The sequence below is a fragment of the Cryptomeria japonica genome, chromosome 6 (assembly GCF_030272615.1).
Source record: "Cryptomeria japonica chromosome 6, Sugi_1.0, whole genome shotgun sequence".
NCBI lineage: Eukaryota > Viridiplantae > Streptophyta > Pinopsida > Cupressales > Cupressaceae > Cryptomeria > Cryptomeria japonica.
Genome location: NC_081410.1, coordinates 137,480,039 through 137,506,963, shown reverse-complemented (window position 1 = coordinate 137,506,963; position 26,925 = coordinate 137,480,039). Strand labels below are relative to the sequence as shown.

The 26,925-nt window shown below is 37.7% G+C and overlaps 1 protein-coding gene across 1 annotated transcript in view; it reads left to right on the top strand.

Moving 5' to 3' along the window:
- Positions 1-851: 851 nt before the first annotated feature.
- The window catches only part of LOC131040526 (protein trichome birefringence-like 12), a 35,512-nt gene continuing 9,438 nt past the window's right edge, over positions 852-26,925 (top strand). Inside the window, exons 1-2 of the mRNA XM_057973473.1 lie at positions 852-1,634; positions 11,633-11,773. Coding sequence (XP_057829456.1) covers positions 1,033-1,634; positions 11,633-11,773 — 743 coding nt within the window. The 5' untranslated portion in view covers positions 852-1,032. The remainder of the gene's footprint in view (positions 1,635-11,632; positions 11,774-26,925) is intronic.

Genomic DNA, 26,925 nt, shown 5'->3' with positions numbered 1-26,925 from the left:
GAGGTTCCAGATTCCTTGTTTTTTTTCGAAGTTCTTCCAACAAGACAATGTGTGCACCCTCTTTGTATTTTGAAAGATCTATTAGTAAATCCACTTCCAGTATTGTGATGTTTACCACCATACTATCTGAACCTAGCTTCGTTATTTTTGGGTTTAGTGTTGCCATTGGAAAACCCACAAACCATGGTTGCTTGAGTTTGTTTTATCGTTACAAGGGTTTTGTTTCGCATTATGGTTGCCAGAGTTTGAAGCGTTTTTGAAAAAAAAAACATAAAAAAAGAACCTGAATGCTGACAAAATACACCATTGAGGTTTAGTGTTGCCATTGGAAAACCCACAAACCATGGTTGATTGAGTTTGTTTTATTGTTACAAGGGTTTTGTTTTGCATTGTGGTTGCCAGAGTTTGAAGCGTTTTTGGAAAAAAACATAAAAAAAGAACCCGAATGCTGACAAAATCCACTATTGAGGGGTAGAGGCGATAGGGACTTACCTTGTTTCTCTCACGCATTGTCTTGAAGTCCACCCATCGGTTGGTCCACATGATCTCTGTTACACTCCCTTTGGAGCCCACCCTTGCTTGGCCTACAAACAACACCCCTGACTCCCACTTTGTTGGGCCTTTGCAGATTCCATGCCCCTTTTACCAACCGCTTAATGCAAGATTACCTTAGACCGCACAAAAATGACAAAGTCCATAATGTAGACACTATAATGATACTTAGCTCAAATCTGATTAAAAAATAAAAATAAAAAATAAATAAAAAATAAAAAATAAAATTTTCCCAACGTCTCAAGAACACACATAAGTAAGGCTCTAGTTAATACATAGAATCCAAGTAAGCCCGCTACTCAAAAGAAAGGCAAAGGAGTATGTTGCGAGATTTTCACCGTGTCAGAAGAGAGAGTGTAGGCACTAATGGAGGTGAAAGTGCGATCCGAAGTGCGTGGCCGCATTTATTTAAGAAAACCCGAACACAGATTAAATTTTTGATGTTGTTAAATTGTGAGTGAGTCTCTCTACTTGGATGCCATGGTTTCTGCACGTTCCAAGCATTTACAGTCACATTCATCATTTGTGACTATATCTTCCTTCTCCTTAATCCTTGTTTGCTGCCTGATTCTTCTCTTCATATTCGCACACCCTTCTTTTTATGCCTCTTTCCCCTTGCTTATCCATGCATCGCATGGTCATTTGATCGCACTTGATAATGTCAACAAATCATGTATTAAAACGCCCAATTTCTGTAAATATGAAGAAGGCACCTGGATTTATGATGGCAGGAGAAAATATTTGTATGATGAAGGTTGCCCATTTCAGAGAAATGCCTGGAACTGTATCAAAAACAAAAGACCCAGTATGGATAACATCTTTGGTTGGAAGTGGGTTCCCAAAAGCTGTGAATTATCTCAGATTAGTCCACATTTGTTTCTGAGCTCCGTTAGGAATATGAAGATTGGATTCATTGGGGATTCGCTCAATGAGAATTTTCTGGTGTCGTTTCTTTGTATTCTTCGAACAGCAGATGAAGGAGTCAGGAAATGGAAAAGGAAGGGTGCCTGGAAGGGGGCTTATTTCCCAAAATACAATGCTACTGTTGGGTATCATCGAGCTGTTCTTCTTGCTAGATATGAGTAAGTCCACTACCTTATCTTTTCTTGGTTTTATAATTTGACGAGAGTGATTGCTAGCCGTTGCTTTAGGTTTTCAAGCATTGCATCTGTTGCTTGACGATCTTATTGCAATCGTGTTTTCAGAACTTTTGATCTTGTCGTATGTAACACTTTGTTTTTCGCGGTAATTAATTGAAAATGCATTTTTCCCTCATTTACATTTTTTTGCTATGTACTTTTTTTTATTTCTCATCGGCCATTCTTGCCCACCAGTGTACATTCATATGTATATTTTAAATTAAACATTCCTCGGAAGATCTTTGGGTAATTTAGTTTGCATGCTTATTAGGTATGTAGGTTTGATCAGAGGAATCTCCCTGGGGTTTACCTCTGTGTTATGCTCTCAATGGCTAGTGATTTATTTTTCATCAAGCACTTCTTCAGCTCTGAGGGTTCTTTTCTATAGGACCTAGATGCCCTTGATTTCCTTACATTAATCTGGTAAACTCCTGTTGATTGAGCGCTCTATGTTTGATTAATCCTGTCTCTACTATGGAATTAGCATTGAACATTAACTTCTGTAGGCATGGGACCAGATGATTTGATGTGAACGAACCCGATCGATGGTTGAGCTGCCTCTACCGACTTGATGTAGTCGGCACTCTCTCATCTGGCAGAGTAACCGAGTGTAGAACCTACCTCACTATGTATGTGTTGGGCCAATAGTGACCTACTTTAGTTACTAGGAGACATCAACATAATGTCTTTCTCTCTTTCTTCTTCTTCGTCTGATATTTCTTTATATACTTCTGGTCATTTTCTACTAACATAATTTTCCCATGAAGTGATCACCCGAACTTTCTTGAATTTTTAGGTGAAAGTTTCTCCTCTGCTAGAATCTTTCAGGAGTATAAATCTATAAGTACAACTATATATGTTAAAGAGAAATTTTCAGAAAAGTTGCACTGTATAGAAGTTGCCATATAGCAAAAATATATTCTAAAATTTCCTGATGGGCACTGGAAAGTGCCAGCTTCACCTTTCTAATTCTTCAATTTCCCTCCCAAATACGATTGATGTCCCTTTTCCTTAAGGTAAAATAGGAGTATAAGCATATTCTCTCCATTGGACCTGACCCAAAGAATACAACAATTAAGAATAAAATCTCTAGGAAATTCATTCAGATCTTTGGACCACATCTTTATGGCCAAAGTTGGCATTCTATTCTCAATATTTTCACCAGATTTCTAATCAATGGTATATTTAATGAGATTATCTTAATTGCCATCAGTTATGTGAGTTTGCTTGCCTCTTGGTCAATTGTGGAGGCATTTCTGTCGGTTGAGAATAATGGTAGATCATCAAATTCAGCACCAGGAATTGATCTTAAGGTTTTGCTCCGTATAGAATATATAGAGGATAGAACACATTTTTTGTGGATGCCTAATTTACCATAAGATCAGAGGGAAATATCCTTGTTTGTTCTAGTTGTATCAAGAGCCTTTGTCTATTTTCATTAGCTACCTTGACTATGTGCATTGTGATGAGTTGGTTCATTTGGTTGATTGTGAAAGTTTTCTTTCCTTTCAATTTCTTGAAGTTTAAATCCTTTGCATGAAATATTTATGTGCTGTGAACCAGAAATCTATTTGTGCAGATTGGTGTTTTTAGGAGTGTATTTCTGTCATTTTGAGATATCTTATTGATGCTTCACTTTGGTTTAGCATTTGCAAAGTCTTTCTAGTTTCATTTTAAGTTTTCCTATCCCTTTTCTTGGTAAAGATTTAGAGTTATTCACAGGGAACCAGCCCTTCATCTGGAGGTTAATTCTCACTATAGGCAACCCACAAGCCTGAGAATTATCCCATGTGTCACCAAGTTGCTTGAGCTTTCAGCTTGTGCATTACGGGTGCAATTTGAGTTACAACAGTTATCATATGGTAATCACAGGCCTAGAGGCCTTGAATTTCAAGTTACGCTGTTCACACACTATTCCAAAGCTCATTTATATCTTGCCCAGGAAACAAAAGAGCTAGTCTTGCCCATCAAAAATCTCGGGACAGGATTTTGGGTTATATACATGTTAGTTTCTTCATCTACGCTTGTAGTTTTTTAGGTTTTGATGTAAGGAACTCTTCCTTGTTGGTTTCCTCATTAGCGATTGGTTGGAATATATTGATGTTGCCGAGGATTACATCTCAGGATCCTTTCATTTCAGGCTATTCTGTATATACATTTTCTGCTTTTAGTGTTAACTTCACATTTCTTACTTCTAGTAATGATCATGTTCAAGAATTTCTTATTCCTTCTGTAAGTGATACTGTGTTATTGGCTTTTTACATCACTATTGGTGGATATTCTTTGTATTCCTTCTGTGATGTTTTCATCTCTGTACTTGATTTATTTCATTATTTTCTTTTTACTTGTACATGGAGTTACTTTTCTTTTGGGGTAAACTTTGGGATTTTATTCTTGACCATCTGCTTTAGGCCTGTTGATCTTCTCTGTCAGTTATGCATGTTAACATATTTCAATTTCCGCTCTTAATTTCCCTAGATCATTAGATTTCTAATATTTTAGAAATTATTGAAGCAAATACAGTCTCTATTTATCTTATTGTTGGGGCATATATAGTTCTGGACCTAGTAATGCTGAAGTAGGTTTTGTTCATCACTCAATTTGTGTGCACAATTAATGTATTTTTTTAGTAATATTGTGAATCCTTTTTCACAATGTAGGTTAGGAGAGTTGCTTTTTTATCTTGTTGACATTCATTATTCTTTTGTGGACCATCATTCTGCAAAGGTTTAATAAATGAATCAACTTTTGGCTGATTTGATCTTGACAATAATTCATTTTTACATTAAGGATGGCACCATTTCGTAGATTTCTGATGGATTGTTTTTAATAGTAGCTTTTTCTGTCCTATCCTATGTTACACACTAACCCATCCCTGCCCTTTGAAACCCCTGTCCCCATCCTCACGGGCATTTATGGTATGTTGGGACAGCAGGGATGTTCCTTGCTGTCCCCAATCTTCAGATAATTTTGGAAATGTCCTCGGGACGTCATTCAGAAAAGAGGAATGCTATTGGGACATTTGGCTGTCCCCAGGATGGCCAGGGACATTTGAGATGTCCCTCAACTGTCTTAGGAAATGTCCCGGCATCCCAAACAGCAGATTTGTTTTTTGCTGCTGTTAAAAAATAAAACAAAATCTGTTGCTGCTTTGAAATGCCTTTGCTTAAAATGGGGAGACAACATTAGGGTTTGTAATGGCCAGTGAGGACAACATTGATGAGAATTTTGTGAAAATCAGATTCACTGGTAAAATATCTTCGTTTATTAACTGAGGGAAGAGATACATTTATTGGAATTACAAAATATCTTAGCTATTAAAGAAGTTACCTACTTCTAACTACCTGTTATTGTAGACATTTAAGATGTCTAACAGTCAGTTACATTATTGACCATTAACACTAATAATATAAAATATTATTCTAACACCCTCCCTTAATGGTCAATCTATTAAAAACACCAAGTTGCCCCCTGAATTTTACAAATTTATCCGGACTCAGAGACTTGGTGAGAATATCCGCAGTCTGATCCGCTGTCGGAACATACTGCAACTGAACTAATCCGTCTTCTACTAGGTTGCGGATGTAGTGACAATGAAGTTCGTCATGCTTGGTATGTTCATGGAAGAATGGTTTTTTGGCCAGTTTGAGCACCCCTTGATTATCAATATTCAAGGAGAAGGACCTGCTTGCGGTATCTGCATGTCAGAAGGCATCCTTCGGAGCCAAACTGCCTCACATGCGGCCTTGACTGTTCCCCGGTATTCAGCTTCAGTCGAGGAAAGAGCCACGACCTGTTGCTTCTTGCTGCTCCAAGTGACGACACCAGTACCCAAACTGAATACGTACCCAAAAGTGGATTTTTTGTCATCCACTGATCCTACCCAATTTGAGTCAGTATAACCAATCAGCTTTGGATTCATTGGACCTGCCATACAGAATGCCATAGTCTGAAGTGCTTTTCGCACATCGCAGTACTCGCTTCGCTGCAATCCAATGATCAACTTTTGGGGCTGTCATGAAGTGAGAGATGTAGCTGACAGCAAAACAAATGTCAGGTCTAGTGGTAGTGAGGTAGATGAGGCTGCCTACCAGTTGCCTGAATTCGGTTTCATCTATTGCAGGTGAATAAGACTTGGCTGATAACTTCAGCCCTTTTTCCATAGGTGTGGAAGCAGGTTTACAATCTTGCATTCGAAACTTATCTAGCAAACTGTGGGCATACTTGGATTGTGAAATAAAAATACTGTCACCAGTCTGCCACACTTCGACACCTAAGCAATAATGGAGAAGCCCCAAATCTGTCATGTCAAAAGCTTGACACAAGTCCCTTTTGATTGCGGCAATCAATTGTGTTGAATTTCCAGTAATGATCAAGTCATCCGCATAGACAACAAGAAAAAGGATCTCATCACCGGAAAGTTTGACGTACAGATTAGTGTTAGAGGAACTGCACTGAAAACCATGTTCAACCAAATACTAATCAATCTTGAAGTACCAAGCCTGAGGGGCTTGCCTCAGGCCATAGAGGGCTTTTACCAATCTGCAAACCTGATGTTCCTTACCATGAACCTTGAAGCCAAGAGGTTGAGTCATATAAACTTCTTCTTGCAACTCATCGTTGAGGAATGCACTCTTAACATCCATCTGGTGAAGTTTCCATCCAAACTGAGCTGCAATGGCGAGAAGAAGACTAATGGTACTCATCTTGGCAATAGGAGCAAAAGTCTCCTTGTAGTCAATGCCCTCCCGCTGTGTAAAGCCCCGAGCAACCAATTTGGCCTTATACTTATCTAAAGTACCATCTCTGCATGATACTTGACTTTGTAAACCCATTTACAGTTGATAGGTTTCTTTCCAGGAGGCAAATCAAAAAGAACCCAAGTGTTATTCTTTAGAAGACTATGGTATTTTGTCTCCATAGCCTTTTCCCACTTAGGAATGCCTTTAGCCTCAAAATATATCTGGGGCTCATGGATGCTGTGGATGTTGGCCATAAGTGCAAAGTTGACTGTATTCTGCTGCTTTCTCTTGCGGTGAACTGATCTATCCTCAAGAAGTTCATCATCATGAAGACCTCCTATAGTTTTGGCCCACCAGTTAGGCCTGAGGGTAGAAGTACCAACATCTGGCATTGGAGGAACAACATCCCTTGGAGTTTCCGGAACAAAGTTATCTGGATTCAAATCCTGTGACAAATCAAGTGGTGCTGGATCGGTAGATTCCTCATCTTCAGAGTCAGAATGCTTTGAAGCTCTCCCATCGTGGGAACCAAGAGGAAGACGAACACCAACATCAGGAGTCTTCATAGACGGAGTCACAGGACTAGGAGTAGTAGAAGGCATAAATGGATCAGTAGTCTCATCAACCACAACACCACGCCTGAAAATGAGACGATCTATCTCCACATCAATCAACCTGTAGGCCTTGTGATTGTCGCTGTAACTAGTTAACATAAGTGTTTGGCTCTTCGAATCCAGCTTAGCACGCTTGGCGTTTGGAATCCATACATGAGCCGTAGAACCAAAGACTTTCAAATGGCCCACTTTAGGCTTGCGTCTTGACCAGGCTTCTTCAGGAGTCATCTTGTTGGCGGCATGGGTGGGTGATCGATTTAGGAGGTAGACTGCAGTGTAAACTGCTTCGGCCCAGTATTTCGTAGGAACATTGCGATGCTCTATCATAGAACGAGCCATTTCAGTAATGGTGCAATTTCTACGTTCAACGACACCATTCTGCTAAGGGGTGTATGTTGTGGTGAGTTGGCGTTTAATGCCATGTGTAGCGCAAAATGTAGAGAAGTCATTGGAACAAAACTCCCCCCCATTATCTGACCTTAGAGTGACAATCTGAGAACCGGATTCTTTCTCAACTAAGGCCTTAAACTGCTGAAATGTACTGAACACATCTGATTTATTTTTCAGAAAATACACCCACATTTTACGACTAAAATCCTCAACAAATAACAAGAAGTACCTGCAACCAGTAACAAATGGAGTGTTCATTGGCCCACATACATCAGCGTGAACCAACTGAAGGACCTTAGAGGCTCGCCAAGAATCACAATCCGAGAATGATGTCCGATGCTGCTTCCCAGCTTGATAGGCTCCACAAACTCCATGATTTTGAGGTTGGATCTCAGGTAGACCAGCAACCAAACCCTACCGCTATAACTGAGAGAGATAGTGCACTTTTAAGTGCCCATAACGTTGATGCCAAAGTGTTTTGATGGATGTACTCCTAGCAACCAAAGCATGCTCCTGAGAATCGCCGGAATCAGCAAGTCTATACAAACCATGATCCTCAAGTCCCATAGCGATTGTAGTAAGAGTCTCCTTATCAACAATGCTGCAAATGGACAAACTAAAGATAACATCTAATTGAGGAGAATGCCTCATGATTTGATTGACGGAGAGGAGATTATGTTCCATGCCTGGAACATAGTAGACATCAAGAAAAATTAAATTTCTACCTTCTGAGTGAATTTGGACAATGCCCTTACCAACAAATGTGTACTCTTCTCCTCCTCCGAAGATTACTGAATCTGAGAATGGTTCAAATTTCGTGAACCAATCTCGACGATGAGTAAAGTGCTGTGAAGCTCCTGAATCAATACACCAGATAGAAGAGTGTACTGGATCTGCTGTTCTCTTGGCCATAAAAGCATAGAAAGCAGATTCTTTCTGCTCAGAGTGTTCGGCGACATTTGCTTTCTGTTGAGACCCTCCTTGCTTCTTTTGTTCAGAAGCCAAACGAATTCGACACTCGGCCTTCATGTGACCAAACTTATGACAATAATTGCACTGAACGTTCTTCTTCTTCTTGCTATCCTGAGAAGAACCAGGGCCTTTTGACTGAGAAGATGGAGCCTTCCCTTTATTCTTCGCAGAAGATTTGGCAAAGAATGCTTGCTCGGTGGAGGTGGAACTGGTACTGCTTCCAAACTGTTGGCGCCACCAATCTTGTTGTAAAAGCTTGTTACAAAGATCAGAAAACTTCAAATCGACATCAGTGGAAGTGATATTCAGCGTTTCGATGAAATGCTCATAAGATTTGGGTAAACTTTTCAGTGTGATGACGACCATGTCCTCTTCCTCCATTGTGCGACCAATCGCCTCAAGTTGGTCACAAATGTCCTTGATCTTGGTCAAGTGATCCTGCAGAGGTGTCCTTTCGTCCATCATAATCGAGAAGAGCATGTTCTTCAGAAAGAATGCTCTGCTCTTGCCAGAGGTTTCATGGAGACTCTTCAAATGATCCCATATCTCCTTTGCAGTTTTGTCGGATGGTACTTGAGGTAGCTGCTCATCGGTGACAGAGAGTTTGATGAGCATGACTACTTCGCGTTGCGCTCATCCCATTTATCCTGATCTTTTTCGGTAGTGTCTGGACGTGGAGACATGCCTAGAACAACTGCATCAAGACATCGGTACTAAAAAATCGTCATCATACTTGCTTCTAGGTGTTGTAGTTGCGGCCATTGAACTTTTGGCTGCTTTCGAACATAATATTCATCAGCGATGCCATCACATACCCCAAGGTCGAACTGGTGAAGGTACAAAAACCAGAAGATGAAAACAGAGGGTTCTTAAAAATTCTGCAAGTCAGATTCGAAGGCAGAAACTGAAACCCTAGCACAGTTTTCGAAGCAAAAATTTTCTGGAAGACCCAGAAAAATCCGACGAAGTCCTAGAAGAGGTACTCGAAAAACCCACAAGGAATCTGTAATCAGAATTATTTTTCGACTGAAGGGTCAAATACACGGGCTCAAAAACCAAGGCACAAAAAACGATTCACCCAGAAAAATCCGACAACCACCCAGTTCAGATTTTGAAAAACCCACAAAGATTCTGCAACTGAAAAAAAATTTCGATTTGAAATAGAGGGTCAAAACCTTAGCCGAAAATGTGGAAACCCTAGGTGAAAAAAAATCTGCAGACCCAGAAAAACGGACAAGTACCCATAAAAGCTTACGAAAAACCCAGGTGATAGTTTTTTGAAAATTGCCCCATCCGAGTCGGGTTAAAAAAACGATTTTCATAGGTTAAAAAAATCGCGATTTTTGCAGGTGGACAGAAAACGGTGCGAATATCAGAAAATCGCGTCACAGGAGGCCGCGAAAAATCGCGCGGGTAGACAAAATGCGAAGGCCACAAAAAAAAAACACGAAAAAAGAAAATCAGACTTGAAAAAAAATCTCGTTTTTACAGTCGCGTAGGCTGCGCGAAATGCAGAGACGTCGTCCTAGCTGCCCAAGAACTCAGCAAAAAACAATCACGATTTCTAAGCAACAGAAATATAACGGACGCATAGGCACCGGAAAACCCTAGGCGCGTTTGTGAAAAATTTCGAAAATATTATACTAAACAGAATTTTCGAAAAATTACTTTACCTATGCTCTGATACCATGTGAAAATCAGATTCACTGGTAAAATATCTTCGTTTATTAACTGAAGGAAGAGATACATTTATAGGAATTACAAAATATCTTAGCTATTAAAGAAGTTACCTACTTCTAACTACCTGTTACTGTAGACATTTAAGATGTCTAACAGTCAGTTACATTATCAACCATTAACACTAATAATATAAAATATTATTCTAACAAATTTGAATCTGAGCTTGCAATTGCTTCCTCTGTGGTTATTGCATCAGTTAGGGTTAGTGCCTTTGGTTGGGAGTCACTGTTGCCTCCTCCGGTGATGGAATGTTGAGTGGCAAGGATATCTTTCTGCAGTGCCTGTGCTAGTGACTGCAAGGGTTGGAGTTGAATATTTTGCCGATTCTGGTGGCAACAACAATGGAGAGGAAGAGGTGTTTGGCTATGTTATTTTCTAATTTTATTAATTGTGTTTGATTGTTTTAGGTTTTTAACTTTTTAGTTTTACAGTTTAAAATAACATATTAAGTTTATTATATTAGCTTGTTCCTTTTAAACTTTGATTTATATATTAACTAACTTTTGAATCTTTTGATTTAATTTTAAAATCGAATTTGATGCATTTTTCTGAATGTCTAAACTTAATTTTGATGATGTATATTGCTTAATTTGTAAAAATTTGAGTATCCCTATAGGATATGTTGAATTTTAGAAATTGATAAACATATATATCTATGATTCTACACACTGCTGTCCCCCAGCCATCCCCAAAAAATTGCCCTCCCCACCACCCTGACTGCTGTCCTCTGCCATCCCCGTCCCTGTCCCTTAAGCACTGTGGAACATAGTTGCTATCAGCTCCAGTGGGGTGCTTCCCAGAAATATTGTATTTGAAAAAGTATGAAACTGTCTGTGGAATGGAAAATGAATTAGAAGAGGAAGCTTATAACTGTAATTATTAGCTATTGCTTAAAGAGGTCTGTTATTGTCATGCAATGCGTGATGCAATATTTGATTCAGATGTAGACATGTCTATGCACTATGCAGTTTATGTGATGCTGCAGGTGTCTCCTAAACATAGTAGCATTAGATTAGGTTTTGAATCTGGATTAATTTGGGAGTCTTTTTTGAGCTCAAAAACTGAGGAATGGATATTTACTTTGTATTAACCTGTAAATGGGTTGGGAGAAGTAGGGGGAAAGTCTTTATGCATCTTTGCATTATAATTATATATGAACTTATTCGAATCCTTGTTATGATTGCTATATTTTGTTCAATTGGATAGACTTTTAAAGCTGGCATTTCTCCCTGAAATGAAATTTAGATTGAAGTATGATAATTGCGGTGAAATTTAAATTATACAAACAAGGACAGAATAAAATATTGTATATTATAGCCCAGAGGAAAGAGATGAAGAAACTTTGGTCTTTGTTTTTATAGCAAGTCCATAGAAATATTTTTTATTGTACCTGTTTTTTGAGTTGCTTTTCAAAAAGATTTGTTCAGACTTTAGGCAATATTGTTAACTTCATGCTTACTGGAATATTACTGATTATTTAAAGGTGGCAGCCTGTAAGTGCAAAAATACATTCAGTCAAACCTGGAGTTAAAGGAATTAACAGAGTTGATGTAGACATTCCTGCAGACGACTGGATCAATGTCACAAACTACTATGATATATTCATTTTTAACACAGGTCACTGGTGAGATTACTTGTTTCCTTTCTGAATATATTTTTCAGTTTTGTGCAGCAGAATTATAGTTGATGTTAAAGTACTTTGAAGCCCATGGACCATCAGCTAGTCAATTATTACATACATTTAATCTATACTTTATAACTATCATTGGTTGAAAGTATTTTTTATCTGTTCTCCTTCATATCTTTTTTAGGAAGTAAAATTAGCAGCAATAAGCAGAAAATTCTATTTTAGGGTATATTCAAGCTCTTAGTTTTTTTCTCATATTAGATATCTTTTTCATAGTGTCCTTCTTTTAAGGCAAGTACTTTTTCATCTTGTTTAAAAGATCACTCAATTTTCAGGAAATAGTACATTGCAAAAACTTTGCCTGAATTGTGCCACAATTGTAATGTGATTAGTTTAGGCACATTTCAATATTAGATCCACCATAGAAGTAAAACATGGCATGTTTGCTGCAACCTAAAAGTCGATGATAAAGTGCTGATAACAAATATTGACATACAAGAAGTCAACTAAATAAAAGTAGTACAAACTTATCTTTGCACTGAAAGTTGTGCTTGGCCTTGAAATTAGAGGCTTGCTGAGCGACCAGTTGGTTCAATCTGTTTGACTACAAACCTCCAAAATGATTTCCTGGATGCCAGATACTTGTTTCCAGAAAATTTCGGGAGGCAGATTGCATTTCCAATGCTATTTCCTGGGGGAAGGGAGGCATTTTTATTTACTTCTATGAAACTTGTAATTGCCATTTTGTACACCAATTTTATTTTTATAGGACTACACCAATTTTCTTCCATTTTTTATTTTAGCTGTATCTGTTTCCAATAGTCTTGTCCACAATTTTGAGTATCAGTTCTGGATTTTTTTTCTGTTAGGATTATCAGTGAAGTTTTATAGTGGATCACTCAATCTTGAGGCATAAATGGGGTTGCAGTGCCTGGACATATTATTGCATGCTTTTTTCAACCCAGTTTAGCGTAACCACTTTCAGGTAGGGAGCAAACCATAGTTACCGGGACATGCGTCTTTGGACCCTTGGGACATGTCCTCGGTACCGAGACGCGTCTCTGTCTCCCGTCTCCGAAATGTCTTTGGAGACTGCAGGGTTCACATGGTGCTTGATATGGATGTCTCCCAACGTCTCTAATGTCTCCCACCATAAGTTTTGCTGTCCCCCGCAAAGTTTTTAGGGTAGAATGCAAACAAAACAAAAAAAAATGGGGCACATAAAGGAAAAGCACTGCACCTGAAGTAAAAAACGCAGCTGGGAGAACTTCCACCTTGCCTTAATAGATATCACGCACCCTAAATCGCTACTAGCCTTGCCTTTGCTGGCATATTGACTGGTTAAACCACAACTGCTGGGGGTGCAACTAAAATAACTGATGCCTTTGCTCAGTCAACATCTACTGCAACCCGTGTCTCTATCTCTGCTGCTGGTGTTTATGCCAATTACGTGTATCGCACACCCTAAAGTTAATATTTTCATACACTCTGCAATCTGTGTGCACTGTATAGTCTCGATTTGCTGAGGTTTTGTTGAGTCTCGATATTAAAAATTATAAGGTGAAGAATATTTAATTACACAAGGATTATATACACAACAATATTTAATTACACAAGGATTCATAAATACATACATAATTTAGCCTAAACATAAGAATTCAGTTCATAATTATATATTAAATTTGAAATACTATATTAGGTTTAAAAATACTTCATTAAATTTTTTAAATTAAAATCACTAAAATTTAATAATACTATTTAACATGTTTATATGCTGGGGTATTGTTTTATTCGAATAAAAGTTAAAACATTGTAATGTGCCCTTTTGGGATCACCTTATACTTTGCCCTAAATTCACAAATCCAGAATGAAACAAGGGCAATACATAGTTAGATGTAATGCCCCGCCAGGAAACCCCTAAGGGTTTAAGTTAAAAACACTCAATAGAGTGTAAATATTTTTTTTTTAAAAATAATAATTAAGAGCGTTAATGAAAAATTACAATATTAAGATAGATTGAACTTATCTCAAAGTTATCTCTAACTAGATAACACAGCGGAAGGCTAAATGATCCTAAGAGGTTTCCCAACGCGATTACATAACCTTACACCTAACTCAACTTGCGTCATTAGATCCATTAAACTGGATATCTTAATTACGAGATAATGCATAGATCTTGATTATATATGTGTTCAATGGTTTGACATCTTATAACTTTAGGAAGCGTTCAATTACTTTGGGTGGTTAGGAAGCGTTCAATTACTTTAGGAAGCGTTCAATTACTTTGGGTGGTTATTTATTCATTTCACTTTATGCATAATTACATTTAGAGGCCTCCAAATAGGTTCCAAGCGTTTAATATAATGAAGTACATTCATTGGGTTTAGGGTATCCATTCTCAATCGATTTCATCCTTTAATATTAAAAGTATGGTCAATCAGACGAGATTCATTCATTAAGGGTTAACTACAATTAATAGAGCGAGATCCCTTCATTTGATTTCATGCATAGCCAACTAATGAGTTGTAGTTTTTTTTTATGAAAGGTAAAATGTGAGTAGCCATAGAATTCATTTGAAGTTTTGATAATGCAATAAAATGGACTAATTTCATTAAGGTGGATATGCATTAGGGCACACGAGAGCATCCTTTAAGTTAAAATATCGTTAGCTAGATGAAATTCATCATTTCAAGATTTGAATAATAATATCATAGTGACGTTCTTCTATTAGGATTAAAATACAATTATCTTATTGCATATCACTCTTTTTTTTTGTTAAATGAAGTTAATATGAGAGAGATACTTTTACTAAGATTTAATGTATAAACAACTAATCAATTATTTTCCATTTTAGTTCAATTTTAGCAATCATGAGGGATTCTTTTTTTATAAGGGTTATGATATGGATATCTAGTTGAGTCCACACAATTATCAAATTAATCTGGTGAGGGTTATTGGTTATAATTACAACATAAATAACTAAATATATATTCATCCAATATAGTGAAATATAATTAACATTGCGTTGCTCATTTAAGAAGATAAAAGTAATTACCTATGTGTTGATCATCCTTTAGAATCCAACTTAGAAATTATAACGTTAATTCTATCTTTGTTTTCCCATACTCATTTGATCAATTCACATGCTTAATAACAAGTTAATCCAATGATGTAACCTAGCAAGATTCTTTCCACTATTACTACGTTTAATTAACCTTATCAAAATACTTTTTTTTCCACAACTTTAATTACAATATTTTAAATACTTTGCCATCATCATAATTTACAATGTTTTATGAACCTAAATAACTACATTTATCCAGATGAATAATGTTATGCACTTAGATTTGAATTCATTAAATTTCCACCATACACTTATGCAAGAATACGACCATCCATGATAATCTAAAGCATAAAATAAAGGAAACTGAAACATCGCAAAACACAGGTATGATCTCGGAGTTCACCCCTAAAGGGCTACATCTCCGGGTCTGCTCAACTGCAAGACCCCTTTGGTATTATATCGTTAGGAATACAAAATTTATAAGTCTTTTACATCTTGCCACTTAGGCGAATACAATCAATATACAACAGACACCCCGGTCGGAATTCACATAATAATCCCTTTTGAAGCGGATCCTCCAATACATCAAAGCAAAAGCAACAAAGATTTCTTAACTGGTGGTACCCTAAATGGAGACTTGACCGACGTTGGTCAGACAAAAGCAATCAGATGACGGGGACCCAACATACCTATCTAGGCCGTGCTATTATAACAGATGCATCAAATTTCCAAAATAATAAGCCATGCTCAAGCGTTAACGGGTAATTACAACATTTTCTCAAGTTGGCATAAACGTCTAAATAGATTAATTAACACTTAGATAAGCACTAATGACAAATTGGTTTACAACAATAGTCTAGCCCCTTTTCTAACGACACAAAAACAACCCTTTCTACTATAAGAACAAGATACATTAAGAGTAAATGAAGAAATGGAAAAATCATTTCCAGGCTAAATTAAGTCTGTATTGCCTACATTTAAAAATTAAAGACCATTACCTCCAATCAATTTACTCATTATCATATAACCAATTATCATTCGATTTAAAACCACAGTGAAAGTCATTGCTGTATTAAAGCCCAAAAATACATATATGTAATTAATGATATTTGCTAAATAGATGCTATCTATTTTAGCATGTATTATAATATAAGCATTTATTCCCTTTTTTTTTTGTTTTAAAAAAAAAAACATTATACTTCTAAAATAAAATCCCAACTCCCTTTTTTTTTTAATAACACAAATATTACTCAAAGTATATTTTATTGCATTGTATTTTTTTTGTTTAATATATACAAAAAAATTTAAAACTAAAATAAAATAATAATAAAAAAAACTTAAAATATTATAAAGGGAAGGGGCGTTGCGGTGGCACAGGGAATCCCCCCTGCGGCCACTGTGCACACAGGGTTTCCCTGCGGCCACTGTGGTCGCAGGTTTTACCCTGCGGCCACTGTGAACGCAGGGTCCCCTGCGGCCACTTAGTGGCTGCAGGTCCCTGCGGCTCCGTGGCGTTCCCTTGCGTGACATGGGGGAGGGGAAGAAACAGGGGAGGGGGCGGCGGCGCGAGCCGAGCTTCGGCTCATCCGCCCGCCAAACCCTACCCCAAATTACATATTTTTTTTTGTTTATTTTTTTTTTGTATACATTCTTTGATACATTTCCAGTTTCGTTTTCTTTTTCTTTCCCTTTTTTTTTTAAATTTTAAAATAAACCAAAAGGAATGACAAAAGGAATGTAAAAACCCCATACCCCATTTTTACAGTCATAAAATGAATTTCCAGATTTACCCAAAAACTCCATTATGGAACAAACATCTCCACATCAAGTTTTAAGCCACCAAATCTATCAAGAATAAGAATTTGTTTCAAAAAAACAACCAAACTTGTAAAGAAAAACTGAATCTATCCTTCAAACCAAACATCCATGGATAATATCTCTCTTTTTTTTTAAAACCCACATGAAATAAAAAGGTAGATTCGAATCCTACCTCATAATGCATTCCGGGCAAGAATCTTGATGAAGAGCTTCCCCAATCTGCTGCTCTAAGACTCCATTTTTTTCCAACCAATCCCCCAATCTCCCCTTTTTTTTTTTTTTTTTCCAAAAAGATCCCCCAAAAGAGAGAACCCCCAAAATGTTTCCAAAACTAGGTTAAAATGAGAAACCCTAATTTTGCCCTAATTTTCAATTTCGAATTTAGGCATTTATTTTTAAAATAAAATAAATGAAAATCAAAATGGAAACCACTATTCAATCCTTCTTATTCATTTTTCTTTTAAATTTAAAAAGCTTCCATTTCTTATTTAACTCTAATTTAAATTTCTTCATATCACTTTAGCCAACACTTTACATTTTGATTAATTTAATTTTCTGAAAACCAAACTTTTATATTATATCAACTTTACAAGTAAAAAGGAAATAATTTCTTTTAAATAATAATAATTTACCCTTTCTCTTCCAAAATGCGAATGTAAATTAATTTATTTCTATTTCCCACATGACTTTAAATCTTTCCTTTCTAAAACGCATAACTCATTAAAATCGTAGTTATTAAAATTAACTATTAAATTAACTCGCTACAACATAATAAAGCGACCTTTTAAATAAATGACTAATCAAATGAAAGAATCTATTTTCCCTAATTTTCTCAACTAATAATGCGTAAATGAACACATTAACCCAAGTTAACTACTTTAAGCTTGCTACAATAATAATTAAAGAAATCTCTTTAAATTAATGATTAATCATATAGAAGAAGCTACCTATTTACATTTCTATATCACTGATGTGTACGTCTACTCATTAAATTGAATTTAATACTTAGGATAACAAACTCCACTTACCTCGCGCAAGGCACGCGAATCGAGGAAGTCTTCCAAATCTCTCGACACGCATCCCAATGAAAAACAAGCCCTACGAATCCACACACGATGCTCACCTAACCATGGCTAAGGCAAGAGGAGAGTTATATGACCACCAAATCCGAATTCTAAAGATGAAAGAGGCATACTCAACCTTGCAAATCCCAAAGGAGATGAACCTTGCCCTAAGCGGTGTTGTACCTGAAATCTCCTGCGCCCATGAATTCATACAAGCATGCATATACATATACATATTCAATGAAGGCCTTAGCTCAAGATTTATCACAAGGGTTAGGAACAATTACATTTACATGAGAATCGATGCAAAAGCACAATAATAAGTATGCACAGTTATTTATATTATCTAAACTACACATTTCACCATGGTTAACCTACCATTCAAGAATGCCACATAGGAAGTCAATCAAGGTCAAATGGGTTTTACAAGTCCGACTAGGGTAGGGGCATTACATTAGAGATATAATCTTCACTCAAGAATAAGATGAGATAAGCTTGTTTTGGAAATTTTCAACCAGATTAGACAACAATATAGATATAACTCATGAAATACATATGATTCTAGGGTCAATATATATATATATATCGATCTACACAACAAATCTCAATGATTACATGGAAGCTCAACCTTAACGAGGGTTGTGGTGGGAGATATGATGAGGTGCCCCAAGTATCCTCTACCCTAGGCCCAGCAGCAGGACCTTATCTTCTGTGGCCTCATGTGGTCTTTAACCATCATCATGAGGTGTACCTAGTGAGGGCTTTACAGTGTTCCCTCATCATGTCAACGCCTCCTCATACAATTGATTCACGTCAATAGTTGATCTAAGTCGCCAAATCGGCAGAAAACTTGGCCAATTCTGGGTACGAAACATCTTTGAATCAGACACTACATGGAATCGGGATAAAATCATTTAGCGTTCGGAATTTTTGTCCCAAATTTGGCGACTTTCCGACCTCTGGAAAACCTTATACAACACTTTTAACTCCCACGTAACCTCGGTCTGCACTACAAAAAAAACCTTGTTTTGTTTCAGACGAGATCTGCGAATCAAAATATATCACATTTTAACTGTCGGCATTTCGTTTATATTTATTTTATATTTAATAAAATATATGAATCAAAACTCAATGTAGGAATCAGAATAATAGATCCCTCCATATTCATGAAGTCTGGAAAAAAACTAATGACGGGAATCATAATAAGCAATGCCAGAAAACCCTCCTTGTTTGGTAAGCTTGGGAAAGCCAGTGGTAAGTGCACGACCAGTTGAAGTGGTATGGTCAGGAAATCCTATTCGATTGGTGACAATCATAATCCTTCCTCGTGTGTAATAGTTTCATTTATATTTATGTTAAATTTAATATCTAATTTTAAATAGTCTAATAATTAACTATAATATTATATACTATATTAACATAGAGTTTATTAAACTATATATATATGTGACTTTTTTTGTGCAAACGTACCTAAACCTCCAATTTTTTTTGCCGTACTGACTACCCGATTCCGATTTGGCAACTGAGCAATTGATAAATGTGGAGATAGTAGGGGAGCTGCAATAGGGTGTCCTTGACCCTTAACCCTAGGCCCAAGGTCAGGACCTTATTGTCCTTGGCCTCACGTGGTCCTTAACTGTCTTTAGGAGGCACCATACCTAGTCAGGAATCTTTTACCATTCCCCCTCCTTGCAGTCCCTTCCTTCCACATGATCGATAAGTGTATGGATATTTAGATTCACATACATACATACACACACACATACATACACACACACACACATACATACATACATACATACATACATAAAAGCAATATTACTTCTTCACACCACATAAATCTAATAGATTATAACAGATCACCTTGCTGTAGATATGATTGCATTTGCTGATGCAGATGTAAATCTGGTTTGATTACTGCCATAATCCTTAAATATTGCTCACAAGTCTGCTATGTATCTGCTCATAAGTCTGCTATAATGATCTTCAAATCTGCACATAAATCTCCTAAATCTCTTTCAGAAATCTGCTATAATTTACACTCAGATCTTCTCTAAAAAAATCTACTCCCAGGTTGACTATTAGAGTCTGATTCTTCATTGCTTCAGATCTGCTCATGTATGACGGGATAACCCCGAATTGCTTCTGCTGTTTGTTTGATCGTCTCTGCTATATGAGTGCTTCTGCTGGATGATCGATTGTGGCCTCTGCCCTCCTTTCCTTCCAATGGGGTGTTTCTATATATATTCTTTGATTAAGAAGGAAAGGTTATGCCCTTTCCAGCAGTCATGGCTCTTGAAAAGAGGTGCCCTTTCACATTTCTTTTCTACTTCTTAACTAATCGTTGTTTTTGATTAAAGGAAAACAGGTTTTAAGGGGACCAGAAACCCTATACAACAGGGTTTGAAGGGACCCGAAACCCAATAAATTTTACCGGGATCTAGAACCCAACAAAGCAGGCTGCTCAAAGATATTAACAAAGAAAGCCACAACCAAAAACCAGCACAGCTGACTCCTCAGCTTCCAACTAATGCATAACGATGCTGCTAAAACAAAACCAATAGGCCTACGAGATCCAGGACTGAAAGGATCAGCCCCGAGAACAAACACAAGGGTTTTACAGGGGGATCCTTAACCTGTGATTGCAACCATAGGTGGATCTAGACACCCATAACCTCCATCATAAACTCCAGATTACAATAATTGACCATACATACCCAATCTGGACACCAAGGGTTTTTAAAGGCTCCCCTAACCTTGAATCTGGGTTTTGAACTAGCACCCAAAACCATCAAAGGGTTTTCCCAGGATCCCTTAACCTTAAACAAAGAAATCAAGTCACCAAACACAAAACCAGCCCTTAACCAAAAACAGGGACAACAACAGGCCAGGCTGGGCCCTTGAAAACTACCAACATCCAGCTTGCCTAAGAAAAAAATAGGGTTCCCACTGCCGGACAAAGGGAATTTCAAGGCTCCCAAAATCTGAAAAAAGAGAGCCAAACAAAAAGACAGCAATAAAGAGCCAAGCCCTGAAACAAGCTGGGAAACAGGGAAAAGAGAAACCCAAACCTTCCAGTAGAGACAACCATGAGAGAAAAAACAGGCACTATCCACGAGTAGCTTGAACAGCAAGAGCAATCGGATAGCCTCTTCCAACCATCTCCCCACCTCAATAGGAAAGATGTCCACCTCAATAGAACAAGAAAGAAGGCTAAGTGACAGCCCGAAGTCCACAACAACCAACAGAAACCAAACCAATCCCTTCCACCAAATCTCCACCTCCATAGGAGAAAGGGTCACCTCAGACAGACAAGGATAGGAAAGGTCCGGAAGCCCAAAAATTCCTCTCATAGTGTTCCACAGAAGCAGTCCCACAACCACAAGAAGAGGGTTACCCAGCATAGAAAAAGCCCTTAGAAACCAGAGAAAAGAACAGAGAGAGGAGAGGCCACAAATCCAAAAAGGAACCTAGCAACAGAAGCTCCTTCCTGCACCACCTCCATTCCGCACCAGGAAAGCGCCCAGAGTCCACCACCAAACCCCAAGGAAATGACATAGAAGATCCCTCCAAGACAAGCAATGGATTTACCTTCAACCCCAAACTTCAGAAGCAAGGGCCCATCAGCACAAGAGACATCCACCAAAAAAGCGTGGACCAAGGTTGCAACAACACCTTCCCAGCTTCTAAGAAAGGACGCCTCAAACCCAAAGACATGACAAACAGGAACCCCAACAACAGACACAGGGCCCTGAAAACAGGAGAAACGAAGACTATCACACCCACTCAGCCCAACGCTTAGGCCCCAAGCATGAGACAACACCAGAACCACAAACACAACCACCAAACAGGCAGTGACCAGCATTGCAAACGCCACATCTTCGCCTGCATCCACCCAAACGAACTTCGCCTTACCGCAAACAAAGAAGGCTGAGGCAGTGGCATAAACAGGGATTGACGCAGGTCCCACAAAAACAACTCCAACCCGCAAGAAGCCACTGCAACCTGGAGACCGGAAGAGGAAGACGTCGGGACCATCACCATCGCCATCCCCATCATCAGCTTCAGCCTCTTCCGTCGAAACCCTAGCAGAGCCCCTTTGAACTTTCCCTCTCACCCACTTCTTCACCATCAAGAAGATTTTTTATTATCGTTTTAGCCTCTTTCATTCTCAAGAAAAGCTCCTTTTTACATCAATCCTATCTATTGTGGATATGATTAACTAATCGCTGTTAATAAAGATAAATTCATGCTATTTCTATTTATGGTTTATTTCTGCTTATGTCTGCTCTTACAACTCAGAATGATATTGCAAGATATTGCAATGGATGGATGCCCAAATGAGCCTCAACATACCTCTCTTTATACCATCCAAGAGACATCTCTTCATCAAACAATACAACTTATCAAATCAGGTTGGCTAGCACATATAATATTTAATTTGCATTTAAATACGCTACCAAGGGTCACAACCAGGTCAGCCAGCAATATGAACAAATGCTTATTATATATATATATATATATTAGTCGGCCCAAATTGAAATATTATTTAATGTTTAGGAACCTTGAATAATTCCACACGTAAGTGCCAAGTTTTGGGCCCAATGCAAGATGTATTTGTAATTGAGTCATCTTTAGCATCCTTCATTGTGGCTTTGGTACCACTTAGGAAGCTTTTTGTGCATAGGAGACGAGGATGGAAGTGGTGAAAGAGGGGGAAACTACTACTATGGAAACAGAGCCTCTTCTTGTGCTTTTCTCATGCTCCCGAACTAATAGCCTTCATCAGCACAATCGCAGCAGGTGATGAAATTGTCTTACGTGGTAAGCCATCACAATTTCATGATATTGGACTCTATAACCAATTGCCTTAACCCATATTGGGTTTGCTTAGCAATTAAGGAATGAAGGGAATAGGTTGTTTAAGTGGATCAAACTAATCCACCTAGATTAGTCAACCGACTAATTAGTTAATTAATTTAATAAGATTATGAAGAGGCAGCAATGAACCAAAGAAAGGTGTCTTCTCACAAATGACACGAACCCTTGAGAAGAAGAACAACCTCTCATCGTTTGAGTTAGGATATAAGACACCATTCCAGCGCCCAAGGAGACATAATAAGATTCAGATTTCTACATCTCTCTCAGCAGAATCGGGTTGAACTCCAGTGGTATCGTTTCCTGTACACATACATCTTATTGATGACCATTTCTGCATAAGGGTATCTGTATATTTCTGCATATTCATTATTTATTGATATTCTGTATATTTTAATTGGATACTGCTGTTCTGGATATCCTTGTTAAACAGTATATTATGTTCATGCCTGCTAAAATAAATCTGAATTATGAGATATTACTGTTGGTATTCTGAGTATTACTAATTATGATAGAGGAAGAGAAGTTACAGTTAGAGGAAAACGGTGATGGGTTCACCTTCTAGGCATGCCACCTCATGGTATAAGACTGGGGAGTCCCATGAGGCCAAAGGGGTACAGAGGGTGCTGCCTTTGGGCCTATGAAGGATGGACTTCCAGGGCACCCTACTGTGACAGCCCTCCTACTCTCTATTATAATGAATTGATGTGTAAATCATGAGGCATAGGACAAGGATGGCATGATTAGGGAAAATGGTGATAGAATACCTCACTGGGTACTCCACCTCATATGGTATGGGTAGAGGGTCTCTAGGGCACCCTATCTAGTCACCCTCTTCTATGCTCTCTATGTCTGATTTCTCAGCATAATTTCCGACTGTACTTAAAGTCATTTCTTACATGTCTATGATTGGTGTTTCCTAATTAATGGATCTATTTAATAAAACATGGTTATTATATGTTTCCTAACTTGCAGGGTTTCTGTCAAGGTAACAGGTATCTCTAACCCTTTTTTCCCCTTCAATTAGAGCAGAAATAGGGCATCCTTAACTTGGGGACATACAGCTTTTTCATCAAGTTCCTCATTTTTTAGATTCAAGGATTTTTGGTGTTTGAGAACTAGAAGATGGTGCGGAAGAAGTGTTACATCCTATTTCCTCATCAAAAACATCCCTGCTAATGTACACTTCTTTGTGATTGCATCCATAAATCCATATCCATTTGAATTTGAACTTTACCCAAGGAAAATGCATTTCAAAGACTTATCATCAAAATTTGTCCTTTGTACCTTGGGAACATGCATATAAGCTATGCATCCAAATCCTTTGAAATGTGTTACAGATGGTTTCTTCCAGTCCATGCTTCTTTAGGTGATATTTTCAAGCACTTTGGTGGGTGCTTGATTCAATAAATACATTGTTGAGTGAATTGCTTCAGTCCAGAATGTAGGAGCAAGATTTGCATCCTTCAACATGCATCACACCATTTCCGTAATAGTATGATTATGCCTCTCTGCAACACTATTTTTCTGTTGAGGTGTGTAAGCAATGATCAACTGTCTTTGGATTCCATGTTCTTGAAGGTAGTTTGAAAAATTCATTTCTTGTGAATTACCCCTTTTGATCTGAGCAAAAGGCTCTAAGAGAATGACTTGATGACCTTTCTGGAAGGGCTCAAAATTCTTTGAATCTCTCAGGTGCTTGATTTTTGTGAGCCAAACAATAGGCCCACATTTTTCTAGAATAGTCATCCACAAAGAATAGAAAATACCTACCAATGTTATGACTTGGAGCTATCAATTTATTTAGATCAGCGTGAACCAATTCTAAGGGACTTAAGGCTCTATTTCGGTGCACTGGGAAAAGTAATAGGGAAGACCTTGCACCATATCTCCCTTAGTGCAAAAATATGGCCAAAAGTGAGATGGCCAAATCTCCAATGCCAAAGAGTTGCGATGCATGAGTTTTTATTGCAAGGGCCTTATCTTCATGTGTGACATCAATAAGTTTAAACCGAGTTATGCTCAAGTATGCGACTTACTAAGAGAAGGTTCTTTGTGAGCTGTGGAACATATAGAAACTTTGTAATTCTACATTTGTGATTTTTGAGGGGCAAAGAGATATTGCCAATACCCTGATCTTCATACGATGTGTTATCACTGAGGGATACTGGCCCATAGGAGGTGGATGAAGTGAGATCACAAAAGCGCTCCTATTTGCCTATCATATGCTTGGATGCACCAAAATCAACATATCAGATTAAGTTGTTTGAGGTAGAGGCCTTTGTTTCCATAGCATATAAGAAATTTTCTTCATCTAAGTCTCTTGTAGATGCAACATTACCATGCTTCTTATTAAACAATTTCTACCAACGGGATCTTTCTTCTTGGCTTTTTCATTCAGCAAATCACCATTATCATGTTAATATTGACATTTTTGCAATGTTTGTTGGGGTCCTTTGGAGGTAGGGGAAACTGTCATGGTGAAAGGATTGGTATCTTTGATCATAATCAAACTACAATGGTGATAAGGTCTCAGTTCAGTCCTCAATTTGGCAATCTCAGGTTTGAGTTTCCCAATTAGTAGTGGCTTATGGCGATTAGTTTAGGTTTATGTTGGGTCATCTTCATGGATTCCATTCATCATCGCTACATTTAGCTACAATGACAGTCCACGTTTGCACTAGGCAAAATGGGGGTTTGCTTTCATAAATTTGCCACAAGGGTGACTGCTCAAAATGAGGTGGACTAGTCCTTTGCATTAGAAGCAAAAACAATAGATAGCAAAAATGACATGGATAATGGTCTTGAGGGGTAGATCTACACATAGGACCAAGTGATTTGTGGCTATATATATATATAGGAATAATAGAAGTTGCATTGAATGTAATAATCCCTGGGGATTTTTTTAAAGGCACCTTAGGTTTTTCAAATTCGGCACCTCAGGTTTGTTTAAGCTACCAGATACTATTATCCTTTGTTTTCAAAACAATTTATGGGTATGGCCCCCAAGGCCGTTTTTATCTGTCAAGCAAAAATCTTAAATACATCTATCTAAAAAATGTTGAGCAATATCAGTTTCTGGTTGTTTTATTTACTTAAGAGTTATTCTATTTTACTTAAGAATTAAATTATTTATTGCATACATACATGGACACACAACATTCAATTTTTAGTTAAGAATTATTTTATTTTATCTATACATTATTTTTACAAAAAGAGTTTTTTTTACTTTTGTAACTATCAATTTTGCTTTTGGAAAAGCCATTGTTTTGTTTTGTTTTGTTTTTACTTTGATATATTTACTTATAGCTATTTTATTATTAAATGACATTACTAATATTATGTTTATTGTTAAATATTAATACTTTGATGCATAAGTGGCTGTCAAATTTAAGTTAAAAAGGAAACAGTTTATGCTTACATGGTCATAACCCGAGACTTCATTATGATGGCTGCTGCCAAGTGATTGGACCAAGAGGCGTTCGTCCAATTTGCAATCTATTCCCGTTTGCAAGAAAATATGCACCTTTATTTGATTCTCGAAATACATAGGATATGGTGTAATCTGATAATTTAGAAAGCCAAACGTTGATTGTTGGAATCCATTTTTAAAGTATCCAATTGAAAATGTACCCTTTGGTTGTGGCATTCACACACAGCTGAGAATCACTTTCTATGTTGATTCTCAAACATCCTTTGGATATGCACAAACGAAGGCCCCTGTCCATCGTGTCCATCTCCGCTTCATTATTAGAAGCTATTTCAATGAAGCCATGTAAAGCCCATAGGCAATTACCTTCATGGCCCATGATGATACAACTGACTCTAGCCTCCCCCGGGTTACTCCTAACCACTCCATCCACATTGAGTTTGACCCAACCATATGCAGGGGGTTTCCAATGAGCCTCCATTCTACTAGTGGATTTGTGTACGATCTTAACCTGGCTTGTTTCTAGTTTTGTCCAAAGCATTTGCATTCTTCTATCCCAACAAGAGACGTGTAATTTTCTTATTAACCACTTTTGTGTTAACAACTTCACAGATGGCCTTATTGATATCTGAAATAACTTGTTCCAGAGGCATGGCAATGTCACTGAACACTCTCCGGTTCCTTTCTTTCCAGATCTTCCAAACTACCATTGAGGGTCGCACCAGCCAAATGTTCCCCCAGGCTGATTTCGTATCTATAATGGGCCATCCCCAAAGAAATTCTTTCAGTCCAGCTGTTCTAACAGATTGCCATCCAATTTATTCCGAAAGACAATCCCAACATGCAATAGTGAATGGGCAGCAATAACAAGATGGTTAATTGTCTCCTCACTGTA